The 21,051-nt window shown below is 55.3% G+C and overlaps 8 protein-coding genes across 8 annotated transcripts; 6 read left to right on the forward strand and 2 right to left on the reverse strand.

Annotated features, from left to right (window-relative positions):
- Window positions 1-114: 114 nt before the first annotated feature.
- On the forward strand, window positions 115-4,834 carry BAUCODRAFT_36736 (uncharacterized protein). Its single transcript, XM_007680512.1, has 10 exons — window positions 115-319; window positions 409-1,955; window positions 2,030-2,359; window positions 2,413-2,658; window positions 2,738-2,947; window positions 3,008-3,691; window positions 3,756-3,899; window positions 3,964-4,113; window positions 4,180-4,279; window positions 4,335-4,834. Exons 1-10 carry the CDS (start codon window positions 259-261, stop codon window positions 4,598-4,600), a joined length of 3,738 nt encoding a protein of 1,245 aa, XP_007678702.1. The 5' UTR covers window positions 115-258; the 3' UTR covers window positions 4,601-4,834.
- Window positions 4,835-5,123: 289 nt separating this feature from the next.
- BAUCODRAFT_36738 (uncharacterized protein) lies at window positions 5,124-6,346 on the forward strand. Its single transcript, XM_007680513.1, has 2 exons — window positions 5,124-5,861; window positions 5,920-6,346. Exons 1-2 carry the CDS (start codon window positions 5,487-5,489, stop codon window positions 5,938-5,940), a joined length of 396 nt encoding a protein of 131 aa, XP_007678703.1. The 5' UTR covers window positions 5,124-5,486; the 3' UTR covers window positions 5,941-6,346.
- A 354-nt stretch (window positions 6,347-6,700) lies between these two features.
- On the forward strand, window positions 6,701-8,391 carry BAUCODRAFT_227564 (uncharacterized protein). Its single transcript, XM_007680923.1, has one exon. The coding sequence runs from the start codon at window positions 6,782-6,784 to the stop codon at window positions 8,138-8,140; it is 1,359 nt and encodes a 452-aa protein (XP_007679113.1). The 5' UTR covers window positions 6,701-6,781; the 3' UTR covers window positions 8,141-8,391.
- Window positions 8,348-9,637, forward strand: BAUCODRAFT_228368 (uncharacterized protein). The gene is made up of 2 exons (XM_007680924.1): window positions 8,348-8,432; window positions 8,522-9,637. The coding sequence occupies exon 2, from the start codon at window positions 8,643-8,645 to the stop codon at window positions 9,492-9,494; it is 852 nt and encodes a 283-aa protein (XP_007679114.1). The 5' UTR covers window positions 8,348-8,432; window positions 8,522-8,642; the 3' UTR covers window positions 9,495-9,637.
- Window positions 9,638-9,780: 143 nt separating this feature from the next.
- BAUCODRAFT_113127 (uncharacterized protein) lies at window positions 9,781-11,158 on the reverse strand. Its single transcript, XM_007680925.1, has 4 exons — window positions 10,504-11,158; window positions 10,432-10,444; window positions 10,313-10,375; window positions 9,781-10,253 (listed from the first exon to the last, which is right to left on the reverse strand). The coding sequence occupies exons 1-4, from the start codon at window positions 10,983-10,985 to the stop codon at window positions 10,227-10,229; spliced, it is 585 nt and encodes a 194-aa protein (XP_007679115.1). The 5' UTR covers window positions 10,986-11,158; the 3' UTR covers window positions 9,781-10,226.
- Window positions 11,159-11,297: 139 nt separating this feature from the next.
- BAUCODRAFT_36741 (uncharacterized protein) lies at window positions 11,298-15,727 on the forward strand. The gene has a single exon (XM_007680514.1). The coding sequence runs from the start codon at window positions 11,395-11,397 to the stop codon at window positions 15,619-15,621; it is 4,227 nt and encodes a 1,408-aa protein (XP_007678704.1). The 5' UTR covers window positions 11,298-11,394; the 3' UTR covers window positions 15,622-15,727.
- Window positions 15,728-15,792: 65 nt separating this feature from the next.
- BAUCODRAFT_133092 (uncharacterized protein) lies at window positions 15,793-17,271 on the reverse strand. The gene is made up of 2 exons (XM_007680926.1): window positions 16,940-17,271; window positions 15,793-16,877 (listed from the first exon to the last, which is right to left on the reverse strand). Exons 1-2 carry the CDS (start codon window positions 17,127-17,129, stop codon window positions 15,880-15,882), a joined length of 1,188 nt encoding a protein of 395 aa, XP_007679116.1. The 5' UTR covers window positions 17,130-17,271; the 3' UTR covers window positions 15,793-15,879.
- A 195-nt stretch (window positions 17,272-17,466) lies between these two features.
- On the forward strand, window positions 17,467-20,710 carry BAUCODRAFT_26438 (uncharacterized protein; the record flags this gene model as incomplete). Its single annotated transcript, XM_007680380.1, has 3 exons — window positions 17,467-19,399; window positions 19,450-20,298; window positions 20,364-20,710. The coding sequence occupies 3 exons, from the start codon at window positions 17,467-17,469 to the stop codon at window positions 20,708-20,710; spliced, it is 3,129 nt and encodes a 1,042-aa protein (XP_007678570.1).
- Between the last annotated feature and the right edge of the window lie 341 nt (window positions 20,711-21,051).

The raw sequence follows: 21,051 nt of genomic DNA on the forward strand, positions 1-21,051 counted from the left end.
GTAGGAAATGTAGCATAGCGATTTCACATTTCCATATCACTTCACGCTATTGTTGTGTTTATGCATCGTTGTAGCGCACTCATCCGCCGCCAACCCCAGCGCCAAGACCGCTCTCGAGTGCAATGCCGACCTCATGTGAGTCCTGTTACAAGCATAGCGTGCAAGCCTTGTCACAGTGCAATACAGTTGTGTGATTGATTGGAAGAGGTTGACCATGGCAGTGCTGATCTTGCCGCTCGCGCCCTTGCAGGCAGCATAATGGGCGCCAAACGCAAGCTGCAATCTCCCGCTGCCACAAACAGTCGTAAGCGAGCCAAAGGTGAGTTTCCTCCGTGTCTTGAATTATCGATGATGGACGTGCTTCCCCGCCATGTAATGTGATCTGGAAAAGCTTACATTGCGGAACAGGCAACATTCCAGTACCGCCTGCATCGCCACATCCGCATGGCGACGTGGATCCAGGCAAGTTCTACCAAGCCCGGAAAATCTTAGACGAAGATCGAACCCGCTACTACATTGACTGGGAGAACGACGAAGTGACCGGAGCGGCCTACGAGCCAACGTGGGAACCAAAGGCACACGCAAACCGCCAACTAATCGACGAGTGGAAGCGACAAAAAGCTCGCGGGGCCCCGCCGCCACCGAGTCCTATCGCTGAGCCAGTATCACCGGAGCCGCAGCATAGGAAGTCGCGAGGTAGGCCGAGAAAGGTTGTGCTAAGCTCGCCTGAGACTCCGTCGAAGTCGCAGCGGAGAGCAATCCCGCAGCAGACCGAGAAGCAAGCCCAAGTGGAAGCACTTCCTGCAGAAGTGACAGCAGTCTCGGAGCCCGAAATCGTCGAGTCGCAACAAGCCGTCGTAACTGCGGAAGCAGAGAAAGACGCTAACAGTCCACTCTTCGAACCCGAGGTTGCGATCTCATCACCCCCATCGAGCTACCAGGCTGGCGAATACCAGAAGTTTACTTCTTCCTCGCAGGCGGCACCAAGCTCCGGCAGTGCACTGTTGCAAAAGTCTAGCAAGCAGTCATACTCTGTACCGGTCAACTTTGGCGAGAGTTCAAGTAAGGTTATACCGGATTCGCAGACTCTGGTAGACCTCTCCAGCTCTGCACCAGCTGCAGGGGGTGTCGACCTTCCCGCTCCTGAGGACTCTCCGGCGGAGGCGCTCGTTGAACGGGCACCGGCGGAAAGCCTTACCAGCTCGGCACTAGTCGCGACTGCAGCTGGGGAGCCTGGTCTGCTTTTCGAGGATCCACCGCCTCCCTTTGCAGGAGCGGGAGCTGCGAGTGCCTCGAGTGAACGACCTGCACCGAACCCTGAAGAGACGCCCACAGCTCCAACAAGCTTTCAACAAGAAAACGCACTGCAAGGTGAACAAGAGCCATTTGCACCGCAAACCGACCTTTCAGCTCTAAGCGAGAAAGCATTGTCGGAGCCGCGAGAGCAGGCCAACGGCTTCTTGAGGGAGAAGCAGGAGCCCACGGCCTCGGGAAGCCGGCCTCAGGGCAACGACGAGACACAAGAAACGTCTTCTTCGCGTTTCCAGACTCAGATCCCACTCCTGGAAAGCGATCGCAATCTGCAGCAAACACCACATCGCGCCGGACCCATTGGACGATCGCCCGCTGTCACTGGTATCGCGTCCAGCCCACCACTGAATAGGTCTCTGAACCTGTTATCACCGACTCAACTGTCAAGTCCATTAGCGTCGGTACCGATCTATTCGATCCGAACAATTGGCGAGAGCGCGCCAATCCGGCCGTCTACACCCTCCAGCTTTATGAGCACATCTCCACTTCGCCTTGCATCAGCGGCGAAGATGTCTTCACAGGAGTCGAAGGCGAGCTTATCTGCCAAGCTGAAAGCCATTCGCGCGCCAAAGCTACACCAAAACGGCATGTCTGTGCTGTCGCAGGACAGCAGAGCCGTGGAAACATCTGCCTCCTCGCACGACGTAAGCGCAGCAGTGTCTATAAACCCCTACGATTGCCTGAGACACAGCTGACGTTACTACTCGTGGATTGTTAGGCACATACGTCGCCACTGCCGCCCAAGCTCGTCGCATCGCTAGAGCTGCTCGACCAGGATCGGCGGTCTCCCTCGGCCGTACCTGCTGTGCCACCAAACCCGGTCATCACACAACAGGAGATGAACACATCCGAGCGATACGAAACCTTACTGCCAGGACTGGATGTTCCTCGAACAACAGCTGTGCCACCAAGTGGTCCTGCTTCCCAATACCCGCCGAGGCCGGACAATCCCATTAATACCACTGCATCGCACGACAACCATGTCGTGCCAATAGCGCTTCTCGGTCATCAACGTGATCAATACTCGGCAACTATGAAATACGAGAAGGTACGGTGTTCCAACGCTGATGACGGGCTCACGTGCTAATCTCAAGCTTGTAGGCACTGATTGAGCAGTTTCTCGCGGCCACCAACCCCGACCCGGAGCTGGTGAGCAGAGTTGAAAGCTTGGTTGCCCGCATGCTACAAGTAACACTACACCCTGATCTTGCGAACGCGGAGGCGCTCACCCAATACGATCTTGAGCCGACACAGCATGCTCAGTGGTCGATTGACTGCAGCAGCAAGTTCCGCTTTCTGAAGGCGCTGCTTGACGGTCTACGTGACCAGACGCTCCATATACTAGTGGTAAGGTGTCGGGAGCACTGCCCAGATATCGTGGTGAACGTCCGAACGAGAACTAACCGTTCTACCTTTTGATCGCTAGGTCACGCCACCTGATAAAACTCTAGATATCCTAGACGTCTTCCTTACCGGTATCACTGTCCGACATAGACGAGTCGATGCGATCACAGAAGCCAGCCTGTCTATCGAGCACGAGGGATTGATGGTGACCATCCTGTCGACCGCAGACCGCGCACCTATCCAGCCTTCTCCCGCTGACCTTGTGGTGGCACTAGAACCAACGATCAGCGCAGTAAGCATCCCTTCGCTGTTGTTTGTGCCATAGCTGACCATTCCAACCATCGTTCTTCAGGCTTCACTAGCGAACCTTGTGGAAAGCTCCGACCCAACGACTTGTGTCACACTCATTGTGCCTTTCTCGATTGAGCACATCGAAATGTCCATATCTGCAGCTATTGAGGGTACTGCGCGATTACGCACTCTGATCAGTGCTGTACAACAGTATCGCGACGACGCCGGTAGGCTGGGCGAACATCAGCTGAAGCCTGATGCGGCCGGTAACGCATTAGCTGAGTGGCTTGCACGTGGAAACACAGGCGCGGAGTGGCCACTTGCCAACCTCAGTCCGCTTCCTAGCCTGGACAGTCAAACCGAAAGCGATGCGGACCGTGGAGACATTGAAGGGACCGACTATGTTGTCAATGTCGGAGCGAAGAGGCCGTTCGATGCTGCTGATATTAACGCACCAGGAGATGCCATCACAAACAAGAAGGCTCGTTCCGACGGGATAGTCGTGCTTACTGCAACCAGCGATGCTTTGCCCGCCACAATCAATCCGCAGGATATCGAAATCACGCACATCAGCGACTCCGTCACGAAGCCCACCCAATCAAAAACGACAATGAGCGAAACAGAGAACCGTCTTCGCGACCTTCTGCAGCACGCGCAAGATCGATTAGAGGAGCATGTGCAAGCGCTGAGTGAGCTACAGTACCGCCACGAGGAGCAGCGACAGAGGCTTATAGAGATCACAAAGGTAGCACATTGCGAAGTCCGGCTGTTCGAGATATAGCTGACACTTTTACCCAACAAACTTCCAGGAGAACGGCAGCGCGGTTGAGACCGCTCGCAGAGCCATTGCCAGCTTCTCGGACGCTTCGGACAAGGTTTCAGCGCTCAAGGTGCAACGAACAGAGCTCCAGTTACAGCTGGAGGAAGCTAATGCGAAGCTACTCAACCATACCGTAAGCTGCGCAATCTACCGCACACCTGTGGGATTGTCCGAGGCCTAGCTGACCTCCTTCTCAGGTACCGGAACGTGCAGAGTTCGAGGCCTTAAGGCTAGCGGCGCAGAAGGCTGTCGCCGAGAAGGTTGCATTTGAGAAGCGGCTCGAAACCGCCAACGGTGAGCTTGACTACCTGCGAGGAATGTACCAGACATCGTCGCAAAGCGCACAGGTAAGCCGAGCCATATGTCAGTCCAGTCGCAACTGTTGCTAACTCTCCTTTACCCAACACCTTCAGGGCCTGGCTACGCAAGTAACCGAGCTAGAAAAGTCTTTAGCAGTTGCGACGAACAGAGCGACCGGTGAGCAGGTAAAGCTGCGCCAGATGGGCTATGATGGTAAGCGCACTATTAGACTCTCTCGTGAGGACACATGTTAACCCCGGCCTCGTAGCTCAGACGAAAGGCCTCAGGGCCGAGAACAAGAAGCTGAAAGCGCTGCTACACGATCGGGAGGCCTCCATCAAATTTAGAGACGAAGAGATCGCGAAGCTCAAAGAAGCGAGCAGAGGCAGGATGGGCACTCGAGCGACGAGTGTGCCTCGCAGTCCACGGCTTGGCAGTCCTTTGAAGTTCAATGGTAGTAGGCAGGCATCCCCAGCGGTTGGTGAGCACAAAGCGAGGAATGGTGGGCACTTGCACCCGCTGAGGAACGGCTAGCAGTGGGAGATGTCGGTTATACCATTGCTCATGCCGTAGAGGTGGTATGGCCAGTGTCCTGAGCTCATATTGCGACGATGTCTTTCCTAGTGTTCGCACAGCGGTGTTGCATGTTCCTGCAATCACGAACTTTGGCAGCGTTGACCCACGAGGCCATTTCTATATTTCAGTCATACGCTTACTCGAAAAAGACGTAGCAGAGTCTTCACAAGACTCCACGTACAGGTGAAGTCTGGAACTGCGTGTCAATGTCAAGCGGCTGGACGACCCTCTTTATAGATCCACCTGTGTGCATAGGCAGATGCACTACAGTTCTGTATGTTATGGTCCAAACGTGTCGCTGCTTCCAGATTTTGCCGATCTCCCGCTGTCGTGCTTCTTCGCGCCTTCTAGAGCCGCCGGCTAAAATGGTGCACGGACTTGCAGCTGCTGCGTGGTTGGTAGGATGGGGTAGCGGCTGCCGCCTCTGAATCTCCGAAGCTTCCATTTCCGGAGTTCGCATCGGTGAGCAACAACGCCGAAGGAGCGAAGCAACCACGATTCACCAGCCAGCAATTTCTTCTCTTCCATCACATAGCACCTGCACTTCCATCACAGCATCGTCCTCCTCGTGACACCTAAGCCACACACCTGAGTTCTACGAAGCAGCAAACACTCACTTGCACGACGCTCGTTTGTGGAAACACTTGGCCGACAGCAGGAGAGCGCATTTATCAGCATCCGAACGACCGCACACCGTTAGATTTCCGCACACCCGGTTGTAACCTTACACGCAATCCTCAACGCTACGACGTCACACACTCAGCTGCGGAGGCTGCACCAGATACAACCATCTGCGATACTTCCACACACCTTGCCGACTAGCACCGCCCTTGCCACCAGCAAAATGTTCCCCGGAGACTCCATGCCGGCGATCTACTTCGAGGAGCGCAGCGCCGACCAGAAGCTCAAGTTCGAAAGGCAACAACAAGAGGCCATGCAGAAGGCACAACGGCACCTGCAGGCTCCGCAACCACAAAAGCCGGCGCCGCAGAACCTCACCCAAGCTATTCTTCAACGCCCGCCGCTCTCGCGCCCCGTCTCCACTGGTGTCTTCGGCAACATCTTCCAAGGTTTCGTCAAAGTCGCGTCCCCGATCTCATCGCCCGCGCACTCACCCTGCGCCACTCCAATGCCGGGTCAGGCTAAGGAGTTGCAGGCCGTCAACATTAGCAAGGAGATGGAGAAGTTGATTGCGGAGCAGAAGCGTGATGCCGATATTGTATGTTGGTTGCAGACTTACAGTCGATGAGGATGCATATGCTTACTTTCAAACCTAGTGCGCGATGCCGACTTGGTAATATGCTGACGCCCTTGAGGTGGCGTATGCTTCTTTGAGCGCCCCAACACCGGCAGGAGGACACTATTGCTTTTATTTCATGACTTGACGACCTCACGACTAGCGTGTACCATTACCCTAATATCGACTATTCAAGCGTGGTGTTACTTCCAGGTGCGAGTGGTTCCTTTAGCGACGGAAGGGCACGGTATACCCACGGGATCAGCAGCGAATTACGGATCGTGCATGCTGTACTTCTTATACGATATGCGCCGGCTCACATTATGCACGCATAGTGTTGGTAGCTGCGCGAATTGGCCCGGACGGCGTTTCAGCGGCAGTAATAGCGTTCAGCGACGGGCTTATCTTTCGTCAGCGACCGTCCTTCTCTTCCGCTATCTCAAACTCCCCTTTGCCCTTGTGCTTCGATGTGCCGCTTATTGCCCTATAATCCATCGCCACCTACCTATACGGGCTGTTGTCTATGATCACTGCCGTCTGGCTCACCCTCTGTCATTGAGCGTGGTCCACGCACGTAGAATGTCAACTGTGAGGCAGTTCTACTATATCCAGTCAAAAGTGCCCTAAGTTCCACACAATCCCAAGCCACACGACCAACACACTCAAATAGCAATAGCTTGGTTTCGAAGCTCTTTGAAGCTGAATAGATCGCGATCACATGACCGTTGCTGACTTCCACGCACCGGAGCTCGGCCCATCCTCGGCAGTAGCCCTGGCTTCGGCTTCACTTGCATGTGAACATTGAAACTGACCTTCTGCGCCTTCTCCTCACTTACATACACCAAACCTGCTCGGCGCTTCAACCTCATGCTCGTCGCGGAACATACACAGAGGCGGCCACGATGTCCGTCTGGAACCCAGAGAATGTCATCGACGTCGCGGAATCAGTAGGCATCGCATCTCTGAACAAAGATGTCGTGGAGCACCTGGCACGAGACGTGGAGTACCGCATGAGCCAGGTTTTGAACGAGGCTCTCAAGTTTATGCGACACGCCAAGCGTACGACCCTCACCACACAAGATGTCTCGCAAGCGCTGCGATTGCTGGACGTGGAACCGCTCTATGGCTACGAGAGCACGCGACCACTGCGCTTCGGCGAAGCGAGCATTGGGCCGGGACAGCCACTGTTCTATGTGGAAGATGAGGAGGTGGATTTCGAGAAGCTGATCAATGCGCCTCTGCCGAGAGTGCCGCGAGAGATGAGCTTCACGGCGCATTGGCTGGCTGTTGAAGGTGTGCAGCCTAGTATTCCGCAGAACCCGCTTACGGACCCACGGTCGGCGGAGCTCGCTGCGAAAGGCTCTGGTGCAAACTCTACGCTCGCGGCTATCAGCGGAAATGATAACGTCTCCGTCAAGCCGTTGGTCAAGCATGTTTTGTCGAAGGAGCTGCAGCTTTACTTTGAGAGGATATGCAGTGCTGTGCTTGACGAGGGCAACGACGAGTACCGCTCGGCAGCTTTCGTGTCACTACGCACAGATACTGGCTTGCACCAACTGGTGCCATACTTTGTCCAATTTGCGGCAGACAAGGTAACCCACAACCTGAAGAGCATCTTCGTCCTTAGCCAGACCATGCAGCTGCTCGACGCATTGCTCGACAACAAGAGTTTATACCTTGCGCCCTACGTGCCTGGCATCATACCCTCGGTACTTACGTGTTTGATCGGCAAGCATCTCGGCTCGCCTGCACAGGATGGAGCAACCACACATTTCGCACTACGCGACTACGCAGCATCCCTGCTGAGCAAGATTGCACGTCAGTACGCCTCCAGCTCTTCCACGCTTAAGCCCAGGATCGCACGAAGTTGTCTAAAGAGTTTCCTCGACTCCCACAAACCGTACGGTACTCACTACGGCGCCATCCTCGGCTTGACAATGATTGCCGGCGCTGAAGGCGTGCGTGCGCTCATCTTGCCGAACCTCAAGGCGTACGACATGCATCTACTGGAAGGCATGAACGACGACTCGAAGAAGGAGCAGGCGGAGTATGTCGTGCAAGCGCTTATGCGCGCGTTGGAGATGCTGGAGGAGGATGTGGTCGCTATGGAGGGCTTGACGCAGACGAACGGCCATCCCGAAGGCGAAGCGCTGAGTGAGCGCCTCGTGGACGCTGTAGGTGGCGTTCTCGCACCAAGGATATTGGCAAGTGGCCGGCAGAGTTTCATCAGTGCTGCATTGGAGAAGGATCTTGACGTCTAGGGGACGCCGGATGGGACCGATGATTCTCGTGGCAGTAGTGAGACGATTAGGCACGAGAGTGTCGCGAGCGCCGTATCGAGTGTTACTCTTGGGCCTGAATGAGGGTTTAGCGAGGTGTTGGTGGGAAGCTTTTTGGGTACGTCACTGCTCGATGTATATTGTCTTTGGCGGCTGAGCTGCTTATGTCTGCATATCACTGTACTATCCAGTGCCATCACGGCGCGGCTGTTGACGATAACACGCAAACGGCCACCGTTCCATCCACATGGTCATGGCGAAAATGCCGTATTGGGTAAGACATATCCCATCTACTGCGGTCCATAATATCGAGATTGGGCAAGCACGACCACGAAACATAAATGTTAAGCCTGCTCGATGCAGTTACACTTCGACCTTACTTTCATCAGGATTCATTCACTGTTGAGCACATACTTTCATTTGTACGACGCTTGCCGAAGCTTGTCTTCAATAGCGTGACAAAGACAACACGATATCAATCGTTATGGCAGAATATGCCGAGGTGGCGGCGCCGACTTCCATGAATTCAGCCCCTGCACACCAACCGAACACGGAGACAGTCCCAATGCTCATGGCAGGCTGGTCTAATGAAGAAACTCCGACTGCCCTGCACACAGCTGCTGTAGATCCACAAGAGCTCGAGACAGCTCCAACGACCATGGCAGCACGAGGCGAAGACGCGGCGTTAGCTTCCATGATTTTAGAGACCGCAGCAGTCTCTCGGAATGAATGCAGATTACTGAGCTTGCCCGCTGAGCAACGAAACGCCATCTACCATCTCGCTATGGTACAACCACGACCGCTTAACGTGGCACAGAGGACGGATGTCCGAGAGCCCGGCCTGCTGTCTACTTGCAAGCAGATCCGAGCGGAGGCTTTGGCCGTCTTCTACGGCACCAACCTGTTCAGAGACATAAACACCGCTCCGCGGTATTACATCGACGTTGCAACGGGCGAAAGGTTCCGACATCTCACTCATGCGCCGGCATGGTTGAAGCAGATGAGTAGCGCAAAGCGAGCACTCATTAGACGTATCGAGGTGTGTTACAAGATTGACATAGCCCAAGACCTCTTCTGGTACATCATGTCTACCGAGCCGTATCGCACCCGGTGGGAGCAACTCAGACGCCAGCCTGGGCCTTGCGAGGGGCGCAAGGCGTACATTAAGGGCGTGATTATGGAATTCGGCGAGGATATGGCCAGGCAATTCCTGCTTGATGACAACCATCACATGAAGAATATCAAAGCTGTCCCTTGGCACCACGGAACTCTGGAGACCTCTTCACGCTACATTTCCTCGCGGAGAGATCCAGGAGAAATGGGCCGAGGGGTTTAGCAGTATCAGTGAGCTGTGGTAGCTTCCACCTACTTTAATTGACGCGCAGAGAATACCTGGAGTACGTTGAGAGGCTCATTTGCTCTGGTGACTGAGCGCAAGTGCAGGATAATATTGTGATTCTAGTCCATAACGGCAACTATGCAGCTCGGCGAGTGTGACTGCTTAGAGGCAGTCAGTATGCACTGAAGCATTGGAATGCCTGAGAACCTTCATTCCAGCTTTATCACATCTCTCTGTATCACACTGCAAACGCCTTGCTACCAAACTGTCACATAACAAGGATATGTTGACCAGTGTTCACAATATGTTAGAGCACAAGCAGCAACCATGCAGCTACTTCCTTCTCCCGGCGGAGCTGCTGAACCACATCTACACTCTGGCGCTAGTCTCACCAAAGCCACTGAGTCTGTTAGATATTACAGACATGCTCGGGGTACGCAAGCGCATTCGTCAAGAGGCACTACCAATCTTCTACGGTGATCCTCGTCGACGCGTTCATGCCCACGCATTATCGCGCTCCTCCAGTACGGCTTCACTGCTTTCTCGGCGATAAGCAAGCGATGGTACGACACCTGAAGATCCACGATCTGCCTAAGACATAAGGACGTTATGCGCGCCAGGGACAGCTTATGCGAACGAGAGACTGGTGGAGACCACATACGACGTCAAGTCTCGAGAAACGGGGACAGTCTATCTGGCTGCACCAGCTGCTTCTAACAGTTTGGGGTATCAAAGGCTATCGGGCGGTTGAGTGATCTGGGGCGTCATGGCGTTAGCTGAAGTATTCCTGTAGTGTTAGGAAGCGTATACGGTACCTTGGTGAGATGGTCTCCATTGAGCGTCTTCATAACCTTTCCAATACCCTCATGCGAGTAGTCCTATCACGCAAGCAGTCAGTATCTCCAACGCAGCATTCGAGGCTGACAACACCGACATTGTGGTTCCACCTGTAAGAGCCTAGTCAGCACTGATCGTATCCGTCCTACACATTTCGAGGACAACTTACATATCCTTGTGGTACTTGACCTTGTCATTCTCGTCCAACGTCAGCGTTACGAGTGAGTTGACGGCCTTGGTAAAGTGCACCACTTTTGGCGTCCACTCTTGCTGCAGCTTGAAGATGATGCGGTCAGGTTCATTCGCCACCACTTCCGTCTTCAACGTCCGCGTTTTCGCCATGATTGCTGGGATACCCCACCACTGTCCAGCGATCTTGTAGCGGGTGTCGCAGAAGCTCCAGGGGTCATCGTACACGGATTTCTCGGCGTAGACTTGCATGTCTTCTTCGCTTGCGCTGCCGCTATAGAGGTTCGTAATGGACTTGACGATCTTCTCACGGTTTGGCGGCAGCTTGATGCTGTTCTCGGGATGCGGCTCATAGTCTACGCCAGTTGACACCTTTTCTGAATCGGGGTGGTCCTGAGGGCCAGTAAGTTGCTGAGGATCCGGGCGAATCTCATATTGTGTTGGGTCGTCTTTCTCGGGCATAGCGATGTTCTTTCGGGACAGATTCTCAACGTGAGGAGGAGGGAAAGATGAAGATAGACAGGATTATTCAGGTTAATGGAAGCGGACTATATAATTAAGTATAACAACTTGAAGTCCTACCCACTGTTACTCCGACGTGCCTCGCAGCATGCTATGTCGTCATGACTTCACCCTGCACAAGCGATCAGATGTGAATGTGGAGCGCGGCGAGAAGGTTCATGGCTCACTCCACCATCTCGCCAGCGGAGAGTCAAGGATACGTCTATCTAGCCGACCGTAACCCTAACCTCGACCTTCTATTCCTCGACTTGGCGTTCCTTCCTCGAGTGACCGGGACCCGAGCAGAGCCTAACATGATCGCGAGTGTATGTCGTGAGTGTTGTACGAGCGTGGGAGATGCTAGGAGAAGATGGAGACGGTACCAATACAGAGTCTGGATCCAGGCAATGGACTCCCCACTGGCGCAGCGATCCGGGCAGTAGTCACGCTGTCATGGCCTTACTCTTCGTCGACAAGACAATGCGCACTTCTGCTGGCCGACCCAGACTTCAGGCTACGGCACAACAAGGGCCAGATACGAGTGCGCTTCCGTGGGCCGAGCGCTGAGGCGGTCGCGAAAGCTCATGCCGGAATCGGCGACGAAGTGGTGCTAAGCCTTGACGGCGCGAGTTGGGTGCGAGATGTCGGAGCACCGAAGACGCCGGGCAGGAGCGTTGGTGGAGAACTTGTGTTTGAGAGGAGATTGCAGTTCAAGGTGCAAAGTGAGGACCGCAAGGACGATATAGATGTTGATGCGCCTGCGTCTCCTCCAACCCCTCCACAGATTGAAAAGAATCAAGCCTTGCACTCATCGACACCGCCTTCAACGAGGACTCAGGGTCTAAGATCAAGCTTCGACGGCACGTTCGACAGCATTCCCATCTACAGCTCGCCAGCGTTCGTTAAGCGCTCGCGCTTATCGGGTGGTTCATTTCTTGATCCGGCTTTCGATCCTTTCAGCGACGATGCGTTGGAGCTTCAGCAGCCCAACAAGAAGCAAAGACTATCCTTTGGTCATGTCGCACAATGGAGGTATACTGAGAGGTCGCCATCGCCGGTCAAACCTACGTCTAGCCCACATACCGTCGACCAGGTTGGGCACAGTGCATCACTTGTGGAAAGCCATGCTCACACTGTCGCTTTCCAAGACGCCACGGATACCGATGGGTTGGCGGACGAAAATTCGGTGTCGTTGAACGGCGCTTCGGAAACGACATCGATGCTTGGTCCTCTGCAGCCTCAACCTGTACCCGCGCCGGCCACGTCCGCTGTGGCACCCGTAACATCTGATAATCCACTGTACGGCGACATTGAAGTGAGCTCTGAAGGACAGCAGCCAGTCATGTGCAACCACAATGGCGTTCCAGTCAGCAATGAGGCCCCTGATAATAATGTCCAGGTTCCTCTGCTTCCCTCCGTCGGACATGCTCTGGACAACGTTGATGCGGTAATGTCTGATCAAGCGGATTCAGACACAAAGGTACTGCAGGCGGGGTTGCAACCACCGATGGCGGAAGAAGCTGGACACCAGGAGAGCGAATCACTTCCACATCAGAATACAGTGTCTGCTAGAACGAACGTCGATCACGATGATCCCGGTCATGAAGCATCCGCCAATGCTGCATCAACAACGCCAGTACGTTCCCATCCGCTTGTGAACTTGCAAGGCACAGGCAGCGCGGAAAGCAACAGGTTTGGAGCCTTGGAGCAACCACCAGCCCTTGAGGGTGTACTTTCACCGCAACCTCACACACCCCGGAAGTCTGTGTCTTTCGACTTCCGATTAGATCGCACTGCTGAAACGTCCGCTCGGGTGACACCGCAGTCTGAGCGTGATACGATCATGGCGAAGACCTACAAGAGCCTGTTCGGCTTTGGATCGACGCCGTCGCCGTCGCCGGAAACTCCCGTCAATGACAGTCCTATTAGAGTGGCAGTGACAGAGACGGCTTCTAGCTTGCCAGATGCAGAGCTGGCAACTATCATCATGTTTCATCATGACAATGAAGCACTGGCCGAAACTGCGCTTAGTCCCGGCGTGCCATCCCCGGAACTCCGCGTGGTAGACAGTCAAGATCTGGACAATTCAAACAAAAGCCCTGAAAACGCGGCGCCAGTGTCACACATGAATGAAATTGACGACGGAGTACTCCACACTGTCGCTCCGGTTGCTGCAGTAGAAGACGTAGCTTCACCGCTTCCAGCCGAACGAGCGGAGGATCCACCGCTCGATAATGACCGAGCAGAGGCGGATCTGAATGTACCCACGAACGAAGGACCAATCATTGCAACAGAATCTGAAGCAGATAAGGTGCAGTTAACCGATGTTTCAATGACAGAGTCTAAGAGTCTCGAGCCCGACATGGACGATGAGGGTGACGATCATCTTGGGCGCGGATTGCTTGTACCGCAGGACGATGCTCACGGAAAGATCGCGGTCGAAGAGAGCCTTGTGGGCGATGAAAGCGCAGACGCTGAGCTGCATGCCGGACCGGTGGACCAGCCTGCATTACTCAGCTTTGTTTCCACCACCGGTAACAACAACCTTATTGACCACGCACGTGAGAATGACATCCCAATTGCCATGCCGGACCATGTTTTAGATGAAGGGCAGTCTCAGGGCCTCAGCCCTCCTAGCTTCGACAACGCAGGCGTGGAAGAGGCGCAAAAATATCGCATGGAGGATGCGGGTTTCCAACACAATGTCGATGACAGCTATCAGTCTAGCATACCGGACGCCCAGCATTCTGCTACTAATGTGGGACTTGGCGACAGCACTGCTGCTGAACCATCTCCGCCACTGGGGACTACTGAAAGCGGCCAGGTAACGGATGGATCACCTGCAGAAGACTCGCAACTACGACTGCTTGCGCATACTTCGCCCTCCCTACGGGCTGGGGATGCGCCGGAGATAGCGATGGCTGACAGCACGATGTTCGACGTTCCTACGATGTTCGATGGGATGACGGACGCGGATCCCTCCAATATTGTGCACGAGCAGCAAGCCAACACAACCGGGACGCTGGAGCAGCCAGTCAGCGTGGACGCGGGCGAGGCGCTCGAGGTTGCTCCTGCCGCCCAAACAAAAGTCTGTCTCGACGCACCTTCCTTGTATGATGAATCACCTAGTGACCTAGGACCGATCGAGCGAATTAGAAAGGCCTCCAAGCGGAGTGAGGATCTTATGGAAGACATCGACATTCACTCCCAAGAAGCAACCCATGACGTCGCCGTGCCGCAGCCCGTCAATTACCCTTCCTTACCGCGTAGCCCATTTGACTCGCAAGAGGTGTTTGAGTTAGAGGAGACCGTGCCGATCAAACATGAGCGTATCGCTCGCGAAACCCTGCCGCTCACACCACAGTTGACACAGACTGAGAGCGACATCCCGCCGGTGACCGCCGTCGCTGAGGAACCGACATCGATGAAGAGGTCGCCGGAGGAACCGCTCGATCCGGGAGTACTTCATACAGAGAGCGAAACTCCACTTGCGGCAACCGCCGCACGGCAAACAACGCCACCACAAAGATCCACGGAACAGCCACTCAATCTGGAAACGGCACACTCCACCGTCAAAGACAGTGGGGTGGACTCAACGCGCGATGCCACACTAGTAGGAGATGAAGAGCAGGCTCACGGCACGATGGACACAGCGGTCTCAACCGCCAAATTTAGCGAAGCCGAAAAGGGGACCATAGGACCGCCACAGGGTCTTGGCCTGCTCCTTGGAACACCAAAAACGCCTACGCGTAAATCATTGAAGAGCCGGATCAGTCACGTTCCGGATGTCATCTCCGCCTGGTTCTCACCCAAGCGCTCCAGCGGTATCACCAAGGACACGCCTGCGCAGGGACCGAAAGCGGCAACAGAAGTCAGATTGGTGGACACGAACCATCACGCAGATGGCGCGAGTGCAGTCCCTACACTCTCGCAGTCCCCCAGCAACGGCGTGCTGACGTCTGTGGGCTACTTCACGCCATTGTCTCAGCTTGAGCGGCGCCTTAATCCATCAAACCAGGCCGCCGTAGGCACAGCAAACACGGTGGATGTGCTTGCTGCTGTGGCAGACAGCACCAAGCCGCCCGAACGAAGTAAGAATGGGCCTCGCGACTACTTCACAGTCTTCCGCGTCAGCGACAGCTCGATCAGCGCAAACGCTACTTTTGAAGTGCAGGTCTTCCGCCCTTGGAAGGCTGTGCTGCCCGTAGCTGAGGTCGGCGACGTCATCTTACTGCGCTCGTTTGCGGTCAAGTCGAGGAAGCGTCAACCGTACTTGCTCTCCACGGATGCCAGCGCGTGGTGTGTCTGGCGGTGTGGAAGTCCTCATGGTGATGAGCATCTTGACGATGATGAGAAGGAACGGGAGAAACCGATCTGGGCACGGAAGCATGTGAATGGCACGGGCACGGGCATGCCATTGCAAATGCGCGAGGAGGTCAAGGGCCCGCCGGTGGAGCTTGGGGAGGAGGAGAGGCAGCACGCTAAGGTGTTGAGAGATTGGTGGGTGGCGCATGGTGGCGGAAACAATTCGCAAGACAACGACAGCAACGCTGCTACGAAGAGCACGACCAACCCACGGCTTGAGGCGGACCTTTGACTTCAGTTGTACTATAGTGTATGAATAATCCAGGCTAGCGAAGTCACGTGAATCGTGTCATACATAGAGTAATCACGCGACCCGCCAGTCGGCTCGCCTTAGGCCCAACACCTGCGGCATGGGTACTCCTACTGCTGCGAGGTTTCGTAGTGAAAAGGCATCAAGTAGCACGACGTCGTACGTATATCACATGGCATTGCACAGCACTGTCGGCGGAAACTGTGCCTGCCAGCTTTACTATACACCATCTACATCCAATCAATCAAGCACAGCATACTTTCTCAAATGTTCGGGCACCGCCTCCCACAACCCTTTGGTATGCAACCACTTCTTACTAAACAAGCGATCGGCATACCGATACGCCCCATCGCACAGAATCGTCACCACCGTCTTCCCCGGGCCCAACTTCACCGCCAAATCCCTCGCCGCCGCCACGTTCAGACAACTCGACGCGCCCAAGTACAATCCTTCTTCATCCAAGCATCGGTACACCATTTCTATACTCTTATCATCGGAGATGTGCAGCGCGCCGTCCAGCAGATCAATGTCGGGTTTCAAATTATCCGTGATCCGCCCTTGCCCTATCCCCTCCGTTATCGACGACCCCTTCCGCTCCGTCATCTGTCCGCCGGAGGAGACGTAGGTGTATATTACACTCCCCGGCGGATCGGCGACGTAACATTGTACCCGACCTTCAGAAATGGTTTTCAGGTACCGCGTCACGCCCGCTATCGTCCCCGCTGTCCCCGAAGCGCAGGTGAACGCGTCGATTTTCCCCTCCGTTTGGTTCCAGATTTCCGGCCCCGTCGTCTCAATGTGCGCTTGTCTGTTGGCGACGTTGTCGAATTGGTTCGTCCACACGCAGTTTTCCCGCTCTTCCGCGTAGCGTTTCGCTTGGTGGTTGTAGTTTTCCGGGTTCTCGTACGCTACTGCTGGGACGGGGTAGACTTCCGCGCCTAACAGACGGAGGAGGTCGATTTTGCCTTGGGATTGCGTGTTGGGCATGTAGATTACCAGTTTGTAGCCTTTGCTTCGGCAGACGTGGGCGAGGCCGATGCCGGTGTTGCCCGCCGTTCCTTCGACCACCGTTCCGCCGGGTCTGAGCAGGCCCTTTTCCTCAGCATCTTGAATTACGTAGAGGGCGGCGCGGTCTTTGACGCTACCACCAGGGTTTTGGAATTCGGCTTTACCGAGCACCTCGCAGCCGGTTTGTTCGGAGAGCTTCTTCAGGCGGATGAGCGGGGTGTTGCCGATGGCTGGTCGGCTAGAGTATCAGTCAACGTCCGTCATGAAAGAGTGTTGGACTTGGCGGGGATACCGGATATGAAGCCTTGATCGGCTATGCGCTGTGCTCTCGCAATCTCCACCCCGCGGGGATTCATCGAGTCGACGGCGGAGGCGGAGAAGTGTTGCGGGTCGGATGTTGCTGCGGTGGCGTAGGCGGCTCGTAATGATCTTGAGGCTGTTGATGGCTTGGTAGCCGTTCGTATGACGGTTCGTGCGAACATTGAGAGAGTAATAGCGACTGCTTGCGCCGAGATGGAATTGATCCACTGACTTCTTCGAAAACCTTCAATGAGAGCAACCGTTGGTGAATATATGCGTAGTCACTATTTCTACTGTCACGGAGAGTGTCAAGCATTGGATGCGGGAAAGCTTCAGCACAGCTGCTACTTCTGACGCTGACGCTCTGCTATATGACGCGATTCGCGGGGAGAGTTCCGCGTTTGTTTACATCTGCCAACAGCGACGGCACCCGAGCTGAGCATTGAAGCAACAACAACATTGATCACCACCACCACCACCACCAACACCACCACCACCGACGCCGCCGCCGCCGCCGCCATGCCTGGTCGTGTTGCTCGCAAAGCGCAACCCGCCAACGTGCTGACAGAAGAAGACAGCGGCAGCATAAGCTTGCGACGCGCCATCTGCACCATCTTCGTCGACACGCAGAAGAGTACTGCCGGTCATCGCAAGGCCGTCATTAGCCTGCGCAAGATCCAGGAAGCGTGCTGCTACGAGCCGGCCAACTACAAGACTGGAAGAGAAGGCGAAGACTTTGATGAAGACGACTTCAACGCGGAGATTGTACGATGCGTTTTGCGTATAGTCCCCGTTCGCAAAGCCGAGCCGGTGGGCGACCGAGTCGTCCGCTTTCTGGGCACCTTCCTCAACATAGCCAGCAACAAGGACAGCGAGATCGCGAATCATGCCGACCCGGACGCGTCAAGCGTGCCGGAGACGCCGACTAGTAGGCTTACAACCAGGATATTGGAGACGCTGTTACCGCTGCTCAGCGCGAAGGAGAAGACGATTCGATTCCGCGCGACGCAGATTACGAGTCATATCATCAATAGTCTTGACACGATAGACGACAATCTTTTTCACAAGCTACGACTCGCCCTGCTCAAGCGGATACACGACAAAGAGGCTCCGGTCAGGCTGCAAGCTGTGTACGGTCTGGGCCGCCTAGCCGCCGAAGTCGAGGATGGCAACGAGCAAGACGAGTCCGACTCCGACGCAGAAGTCGGCGCGGGCGTGTTGGCAAAACTCCTCAATACGCTTCAACACGACCCTTCGGCGGAAGTCAGGCGGAATCTCTTACTCAATCTCCCACTTTCGAAAGAAGTCCTGCCCTACTTACTCGAGCGGGCCCGAGACGCAGACGCCTCGACCAGACGCGCACTCTACGCTCGTCTACTTCCCGCGCTCGGCGACTTCCGCTATCTCAGCCTCACGCACCGTGAGAAGCTTTTGCGCTGGGGTCTGCGCGATCGTGATGAGAATGTCCGTAAAGCTACCGCTCGTTTGTTCCGTGAGAGATGGATCGAGGATTGCGCTGCGAAGCCTGCTGAGGAGCTTGAGGATGGTCCGCAGGAGGAGCAACCAAAGGTTAGCAACCAGGCTGCGGACCCGTCACTCGATGCTCTCCTCGAACTGCTAGAGCGCATCGACGTCGTCAACTCCGGTGGCGAAGGCGGTATAGCTCAAATCGCCATGAAGGAGTTCTGGGAAGGTCGCCCAGATTACGTCGAATACGTCTCTTTCCCCGACACGTTCTGGGAAGATCTAACCCCGGAACTGGCATTCGTGGTGCGAAGTTTCAACGACTTTTGCCGCTCCTCCGGCAAAGAGGATGGCTACGACGGTCCGCGCATGCTGGATGGTATGCTCGCGGACAAGTTGCCGGAAGTGACGATGTTTGGTTTCCTGCTTGAGCGCGAAATCGCGAAGTTATTGGAGACGGTGCAGGCGGCGGCGGAGGGCGAGGATGGGGATGCGGAGGAGATGTGTGTGCAGCGCGAGTTTGTGGTGGAGCAGATGCTGCATATGGCTTTGACGTTCGACTATAGTGATGAGGTTGGCCGGCGGAAGATGTTCGCGCTCATGAGGGAGGCGCTTGCGCATGCCGATTTGCCCGAAGAAGCGACGAGGTTGGTTGTTGAGGTTTTGAGGCTTGTTTGTGGTGTAGATGCGAAGGGGGAGCGGGAGTTTTGTGGGGTGGTGGTTGAGGCTATTGCGGAGGTGCATGATATCTTGGGTGAGGAGGAAGAGGTCGCTGAGGACAGCACTAGCGTGGACGACTCGTTTCATTCTGCGACCGAGCATCATATCGATGACGGTGCGGTGCAGGGGAAGAGGAGCAAGAAGAAGAGAACAGTGACTCGTGAAACGGCGGAGGCGGATGAAGGGAAGGCGCTGAGGGAGATTGTGGTCAATATGAAGTGCCTGCATATCGCTCTCTGCATGCTGCAGAACGTGCAGTGCGAGCTTGGTAAGGAGTGCTCTAAAAGGGATTCACGGTCGTTCGCTAACTTACGGCAGAGGAGAACGCGTCCCTAGTGACCATGCTCAACAACCTCGTCGTCCCCGCCGTGCGCAGCCAAGAAGCTCCGCTCCGTGAGCGCGGTCTCTGCTGTTTGGGCCTTTGCTGCTTGCTCGGGAAGAACCTCGCCGAAGAAAACCTGACGTTGTTCCTCCACTGTTTCGCCAAGGGGCATCCGGCATTACAAACAATCGCCCTCCAGATCATCGCGGACATCCTCATCACACACCCCTCGCTCCTGGCCGAACCGCCAATCGACCCGAACACCACGACCGCAACCGAGCAGCCGCCGATGGAGAACATGCTGCAGAAGCAGGTATTGAAAGCCTTCAGCCGCAGCCTTAAATCCGATGACCACGCCGTCCAGTCCACCGGCGCCACCGCGGTGGCGAAAACCATGCTCTCCCGCCTCATCACCGACAAGGACCTCCTCAAGCAACTCGTAATCGCCTATTTTGACCCCGACACGGCAGGAAATGCCCACCTCCGGCAAAGCCTGTCCTACTTTCTGCCAGTGTACTGCCACTCCCGCCCCGAGAACGCCGCGCGAATGGCCGGCATTGCCACGGGCGTCATCGGCAAACTTGCCACGTTAAGGGAAGCAATGCTCGATGAGGCTGAGGCGGATAGTGGAGGGGAGGGAGCTGAGGGGGAGATGGTTAAGTTAAGTGTTGTTGGGACTATGCTTGTGGATTGGACGGATCCGAGGAAGATTGTTGGGTTTGCGGAGGCGGCGGTGGAGGTGGGGGCTGGTGAGACGCATTTCTTGCTCGCGGAGGCGGTGTTTGATCGCTTGAATACGAGTCAGGTTGGGAAGGAGGAGAGGAAAGTTTTGTTTGGTATGCTTGGTGAGTTGGGGGAATTATGCTATTCCCAAGGTGGTTGTCGATCTATGGCTGACCGTAATGTGTAGGCAAGCTGCATCTACCGCCAGGAGGCTGCGACGCCGAGCGCATCAAGGCGGTATTGACTGGACTGGCAGAGGCGAGCGATGTGGCCTCTGACCAGACTTCACGCAATACGCTGGCGAAGATGCAGGTGAATTTGCTCAAGATGATCCGGGAAGCGGTGACTGCGGAGCGCGAAGTTGAAGATCCTCAAGAGGAGAACGAAGATTACACGGTCACGGCGCTCGAGGATAGCGTGAGGGATATTACTCTTGATGGCATGGGTATGCCTGATGCGGAGGGTACGAGGGTGCAGCTTGGTGGCGATGCTGACCTCTTGAGTGAGATGGAGGAGGAGGATACTAATGTGTAATCTCCTCAATACTTGAGTGATGAGTGAGCCATAGAGTTCCACGAAGAGTAGTGCCCTTGTCGTTACACTTGGGCTGAGGACGCTGGGCTCCTTTCCAAGGTGGCGATGCTGCGACAACAATGAGTGACACGGGAGAGTGGGAGCTCTAAGAATACTATGGGTTCGGTGATTGAGCTGTTTTTATAAAGACAGGCCGACGTCCACTTGGATTCATGAGTCTCCCCGCAGCATGTCCCACACTGTGACCCCACCGGGAGCATTATCACCAACCATCGCTGGTTGCCATCTGTTGCCTGTCATAGGGTGCGCCGCAACAGGTGAGGCGTGCAGCGAACCACTCG

The sequence above is a fragment of the Baudoinia panamericana genome (genome assembly GCF_000338955.1).
Source record: "Baudoinia panamericana UAMH 10762 unplaced genomic scaffold BAUCOscaffold_10, whole genome shotgun sequence".
Lineage (NCBI taxonomy): Eukaryota > Fungi > Ascomycota > Dothideomycetes > Mycosphaerellales > Teratosphaeriaceae > Baudoinia > Baudoinia panamericana.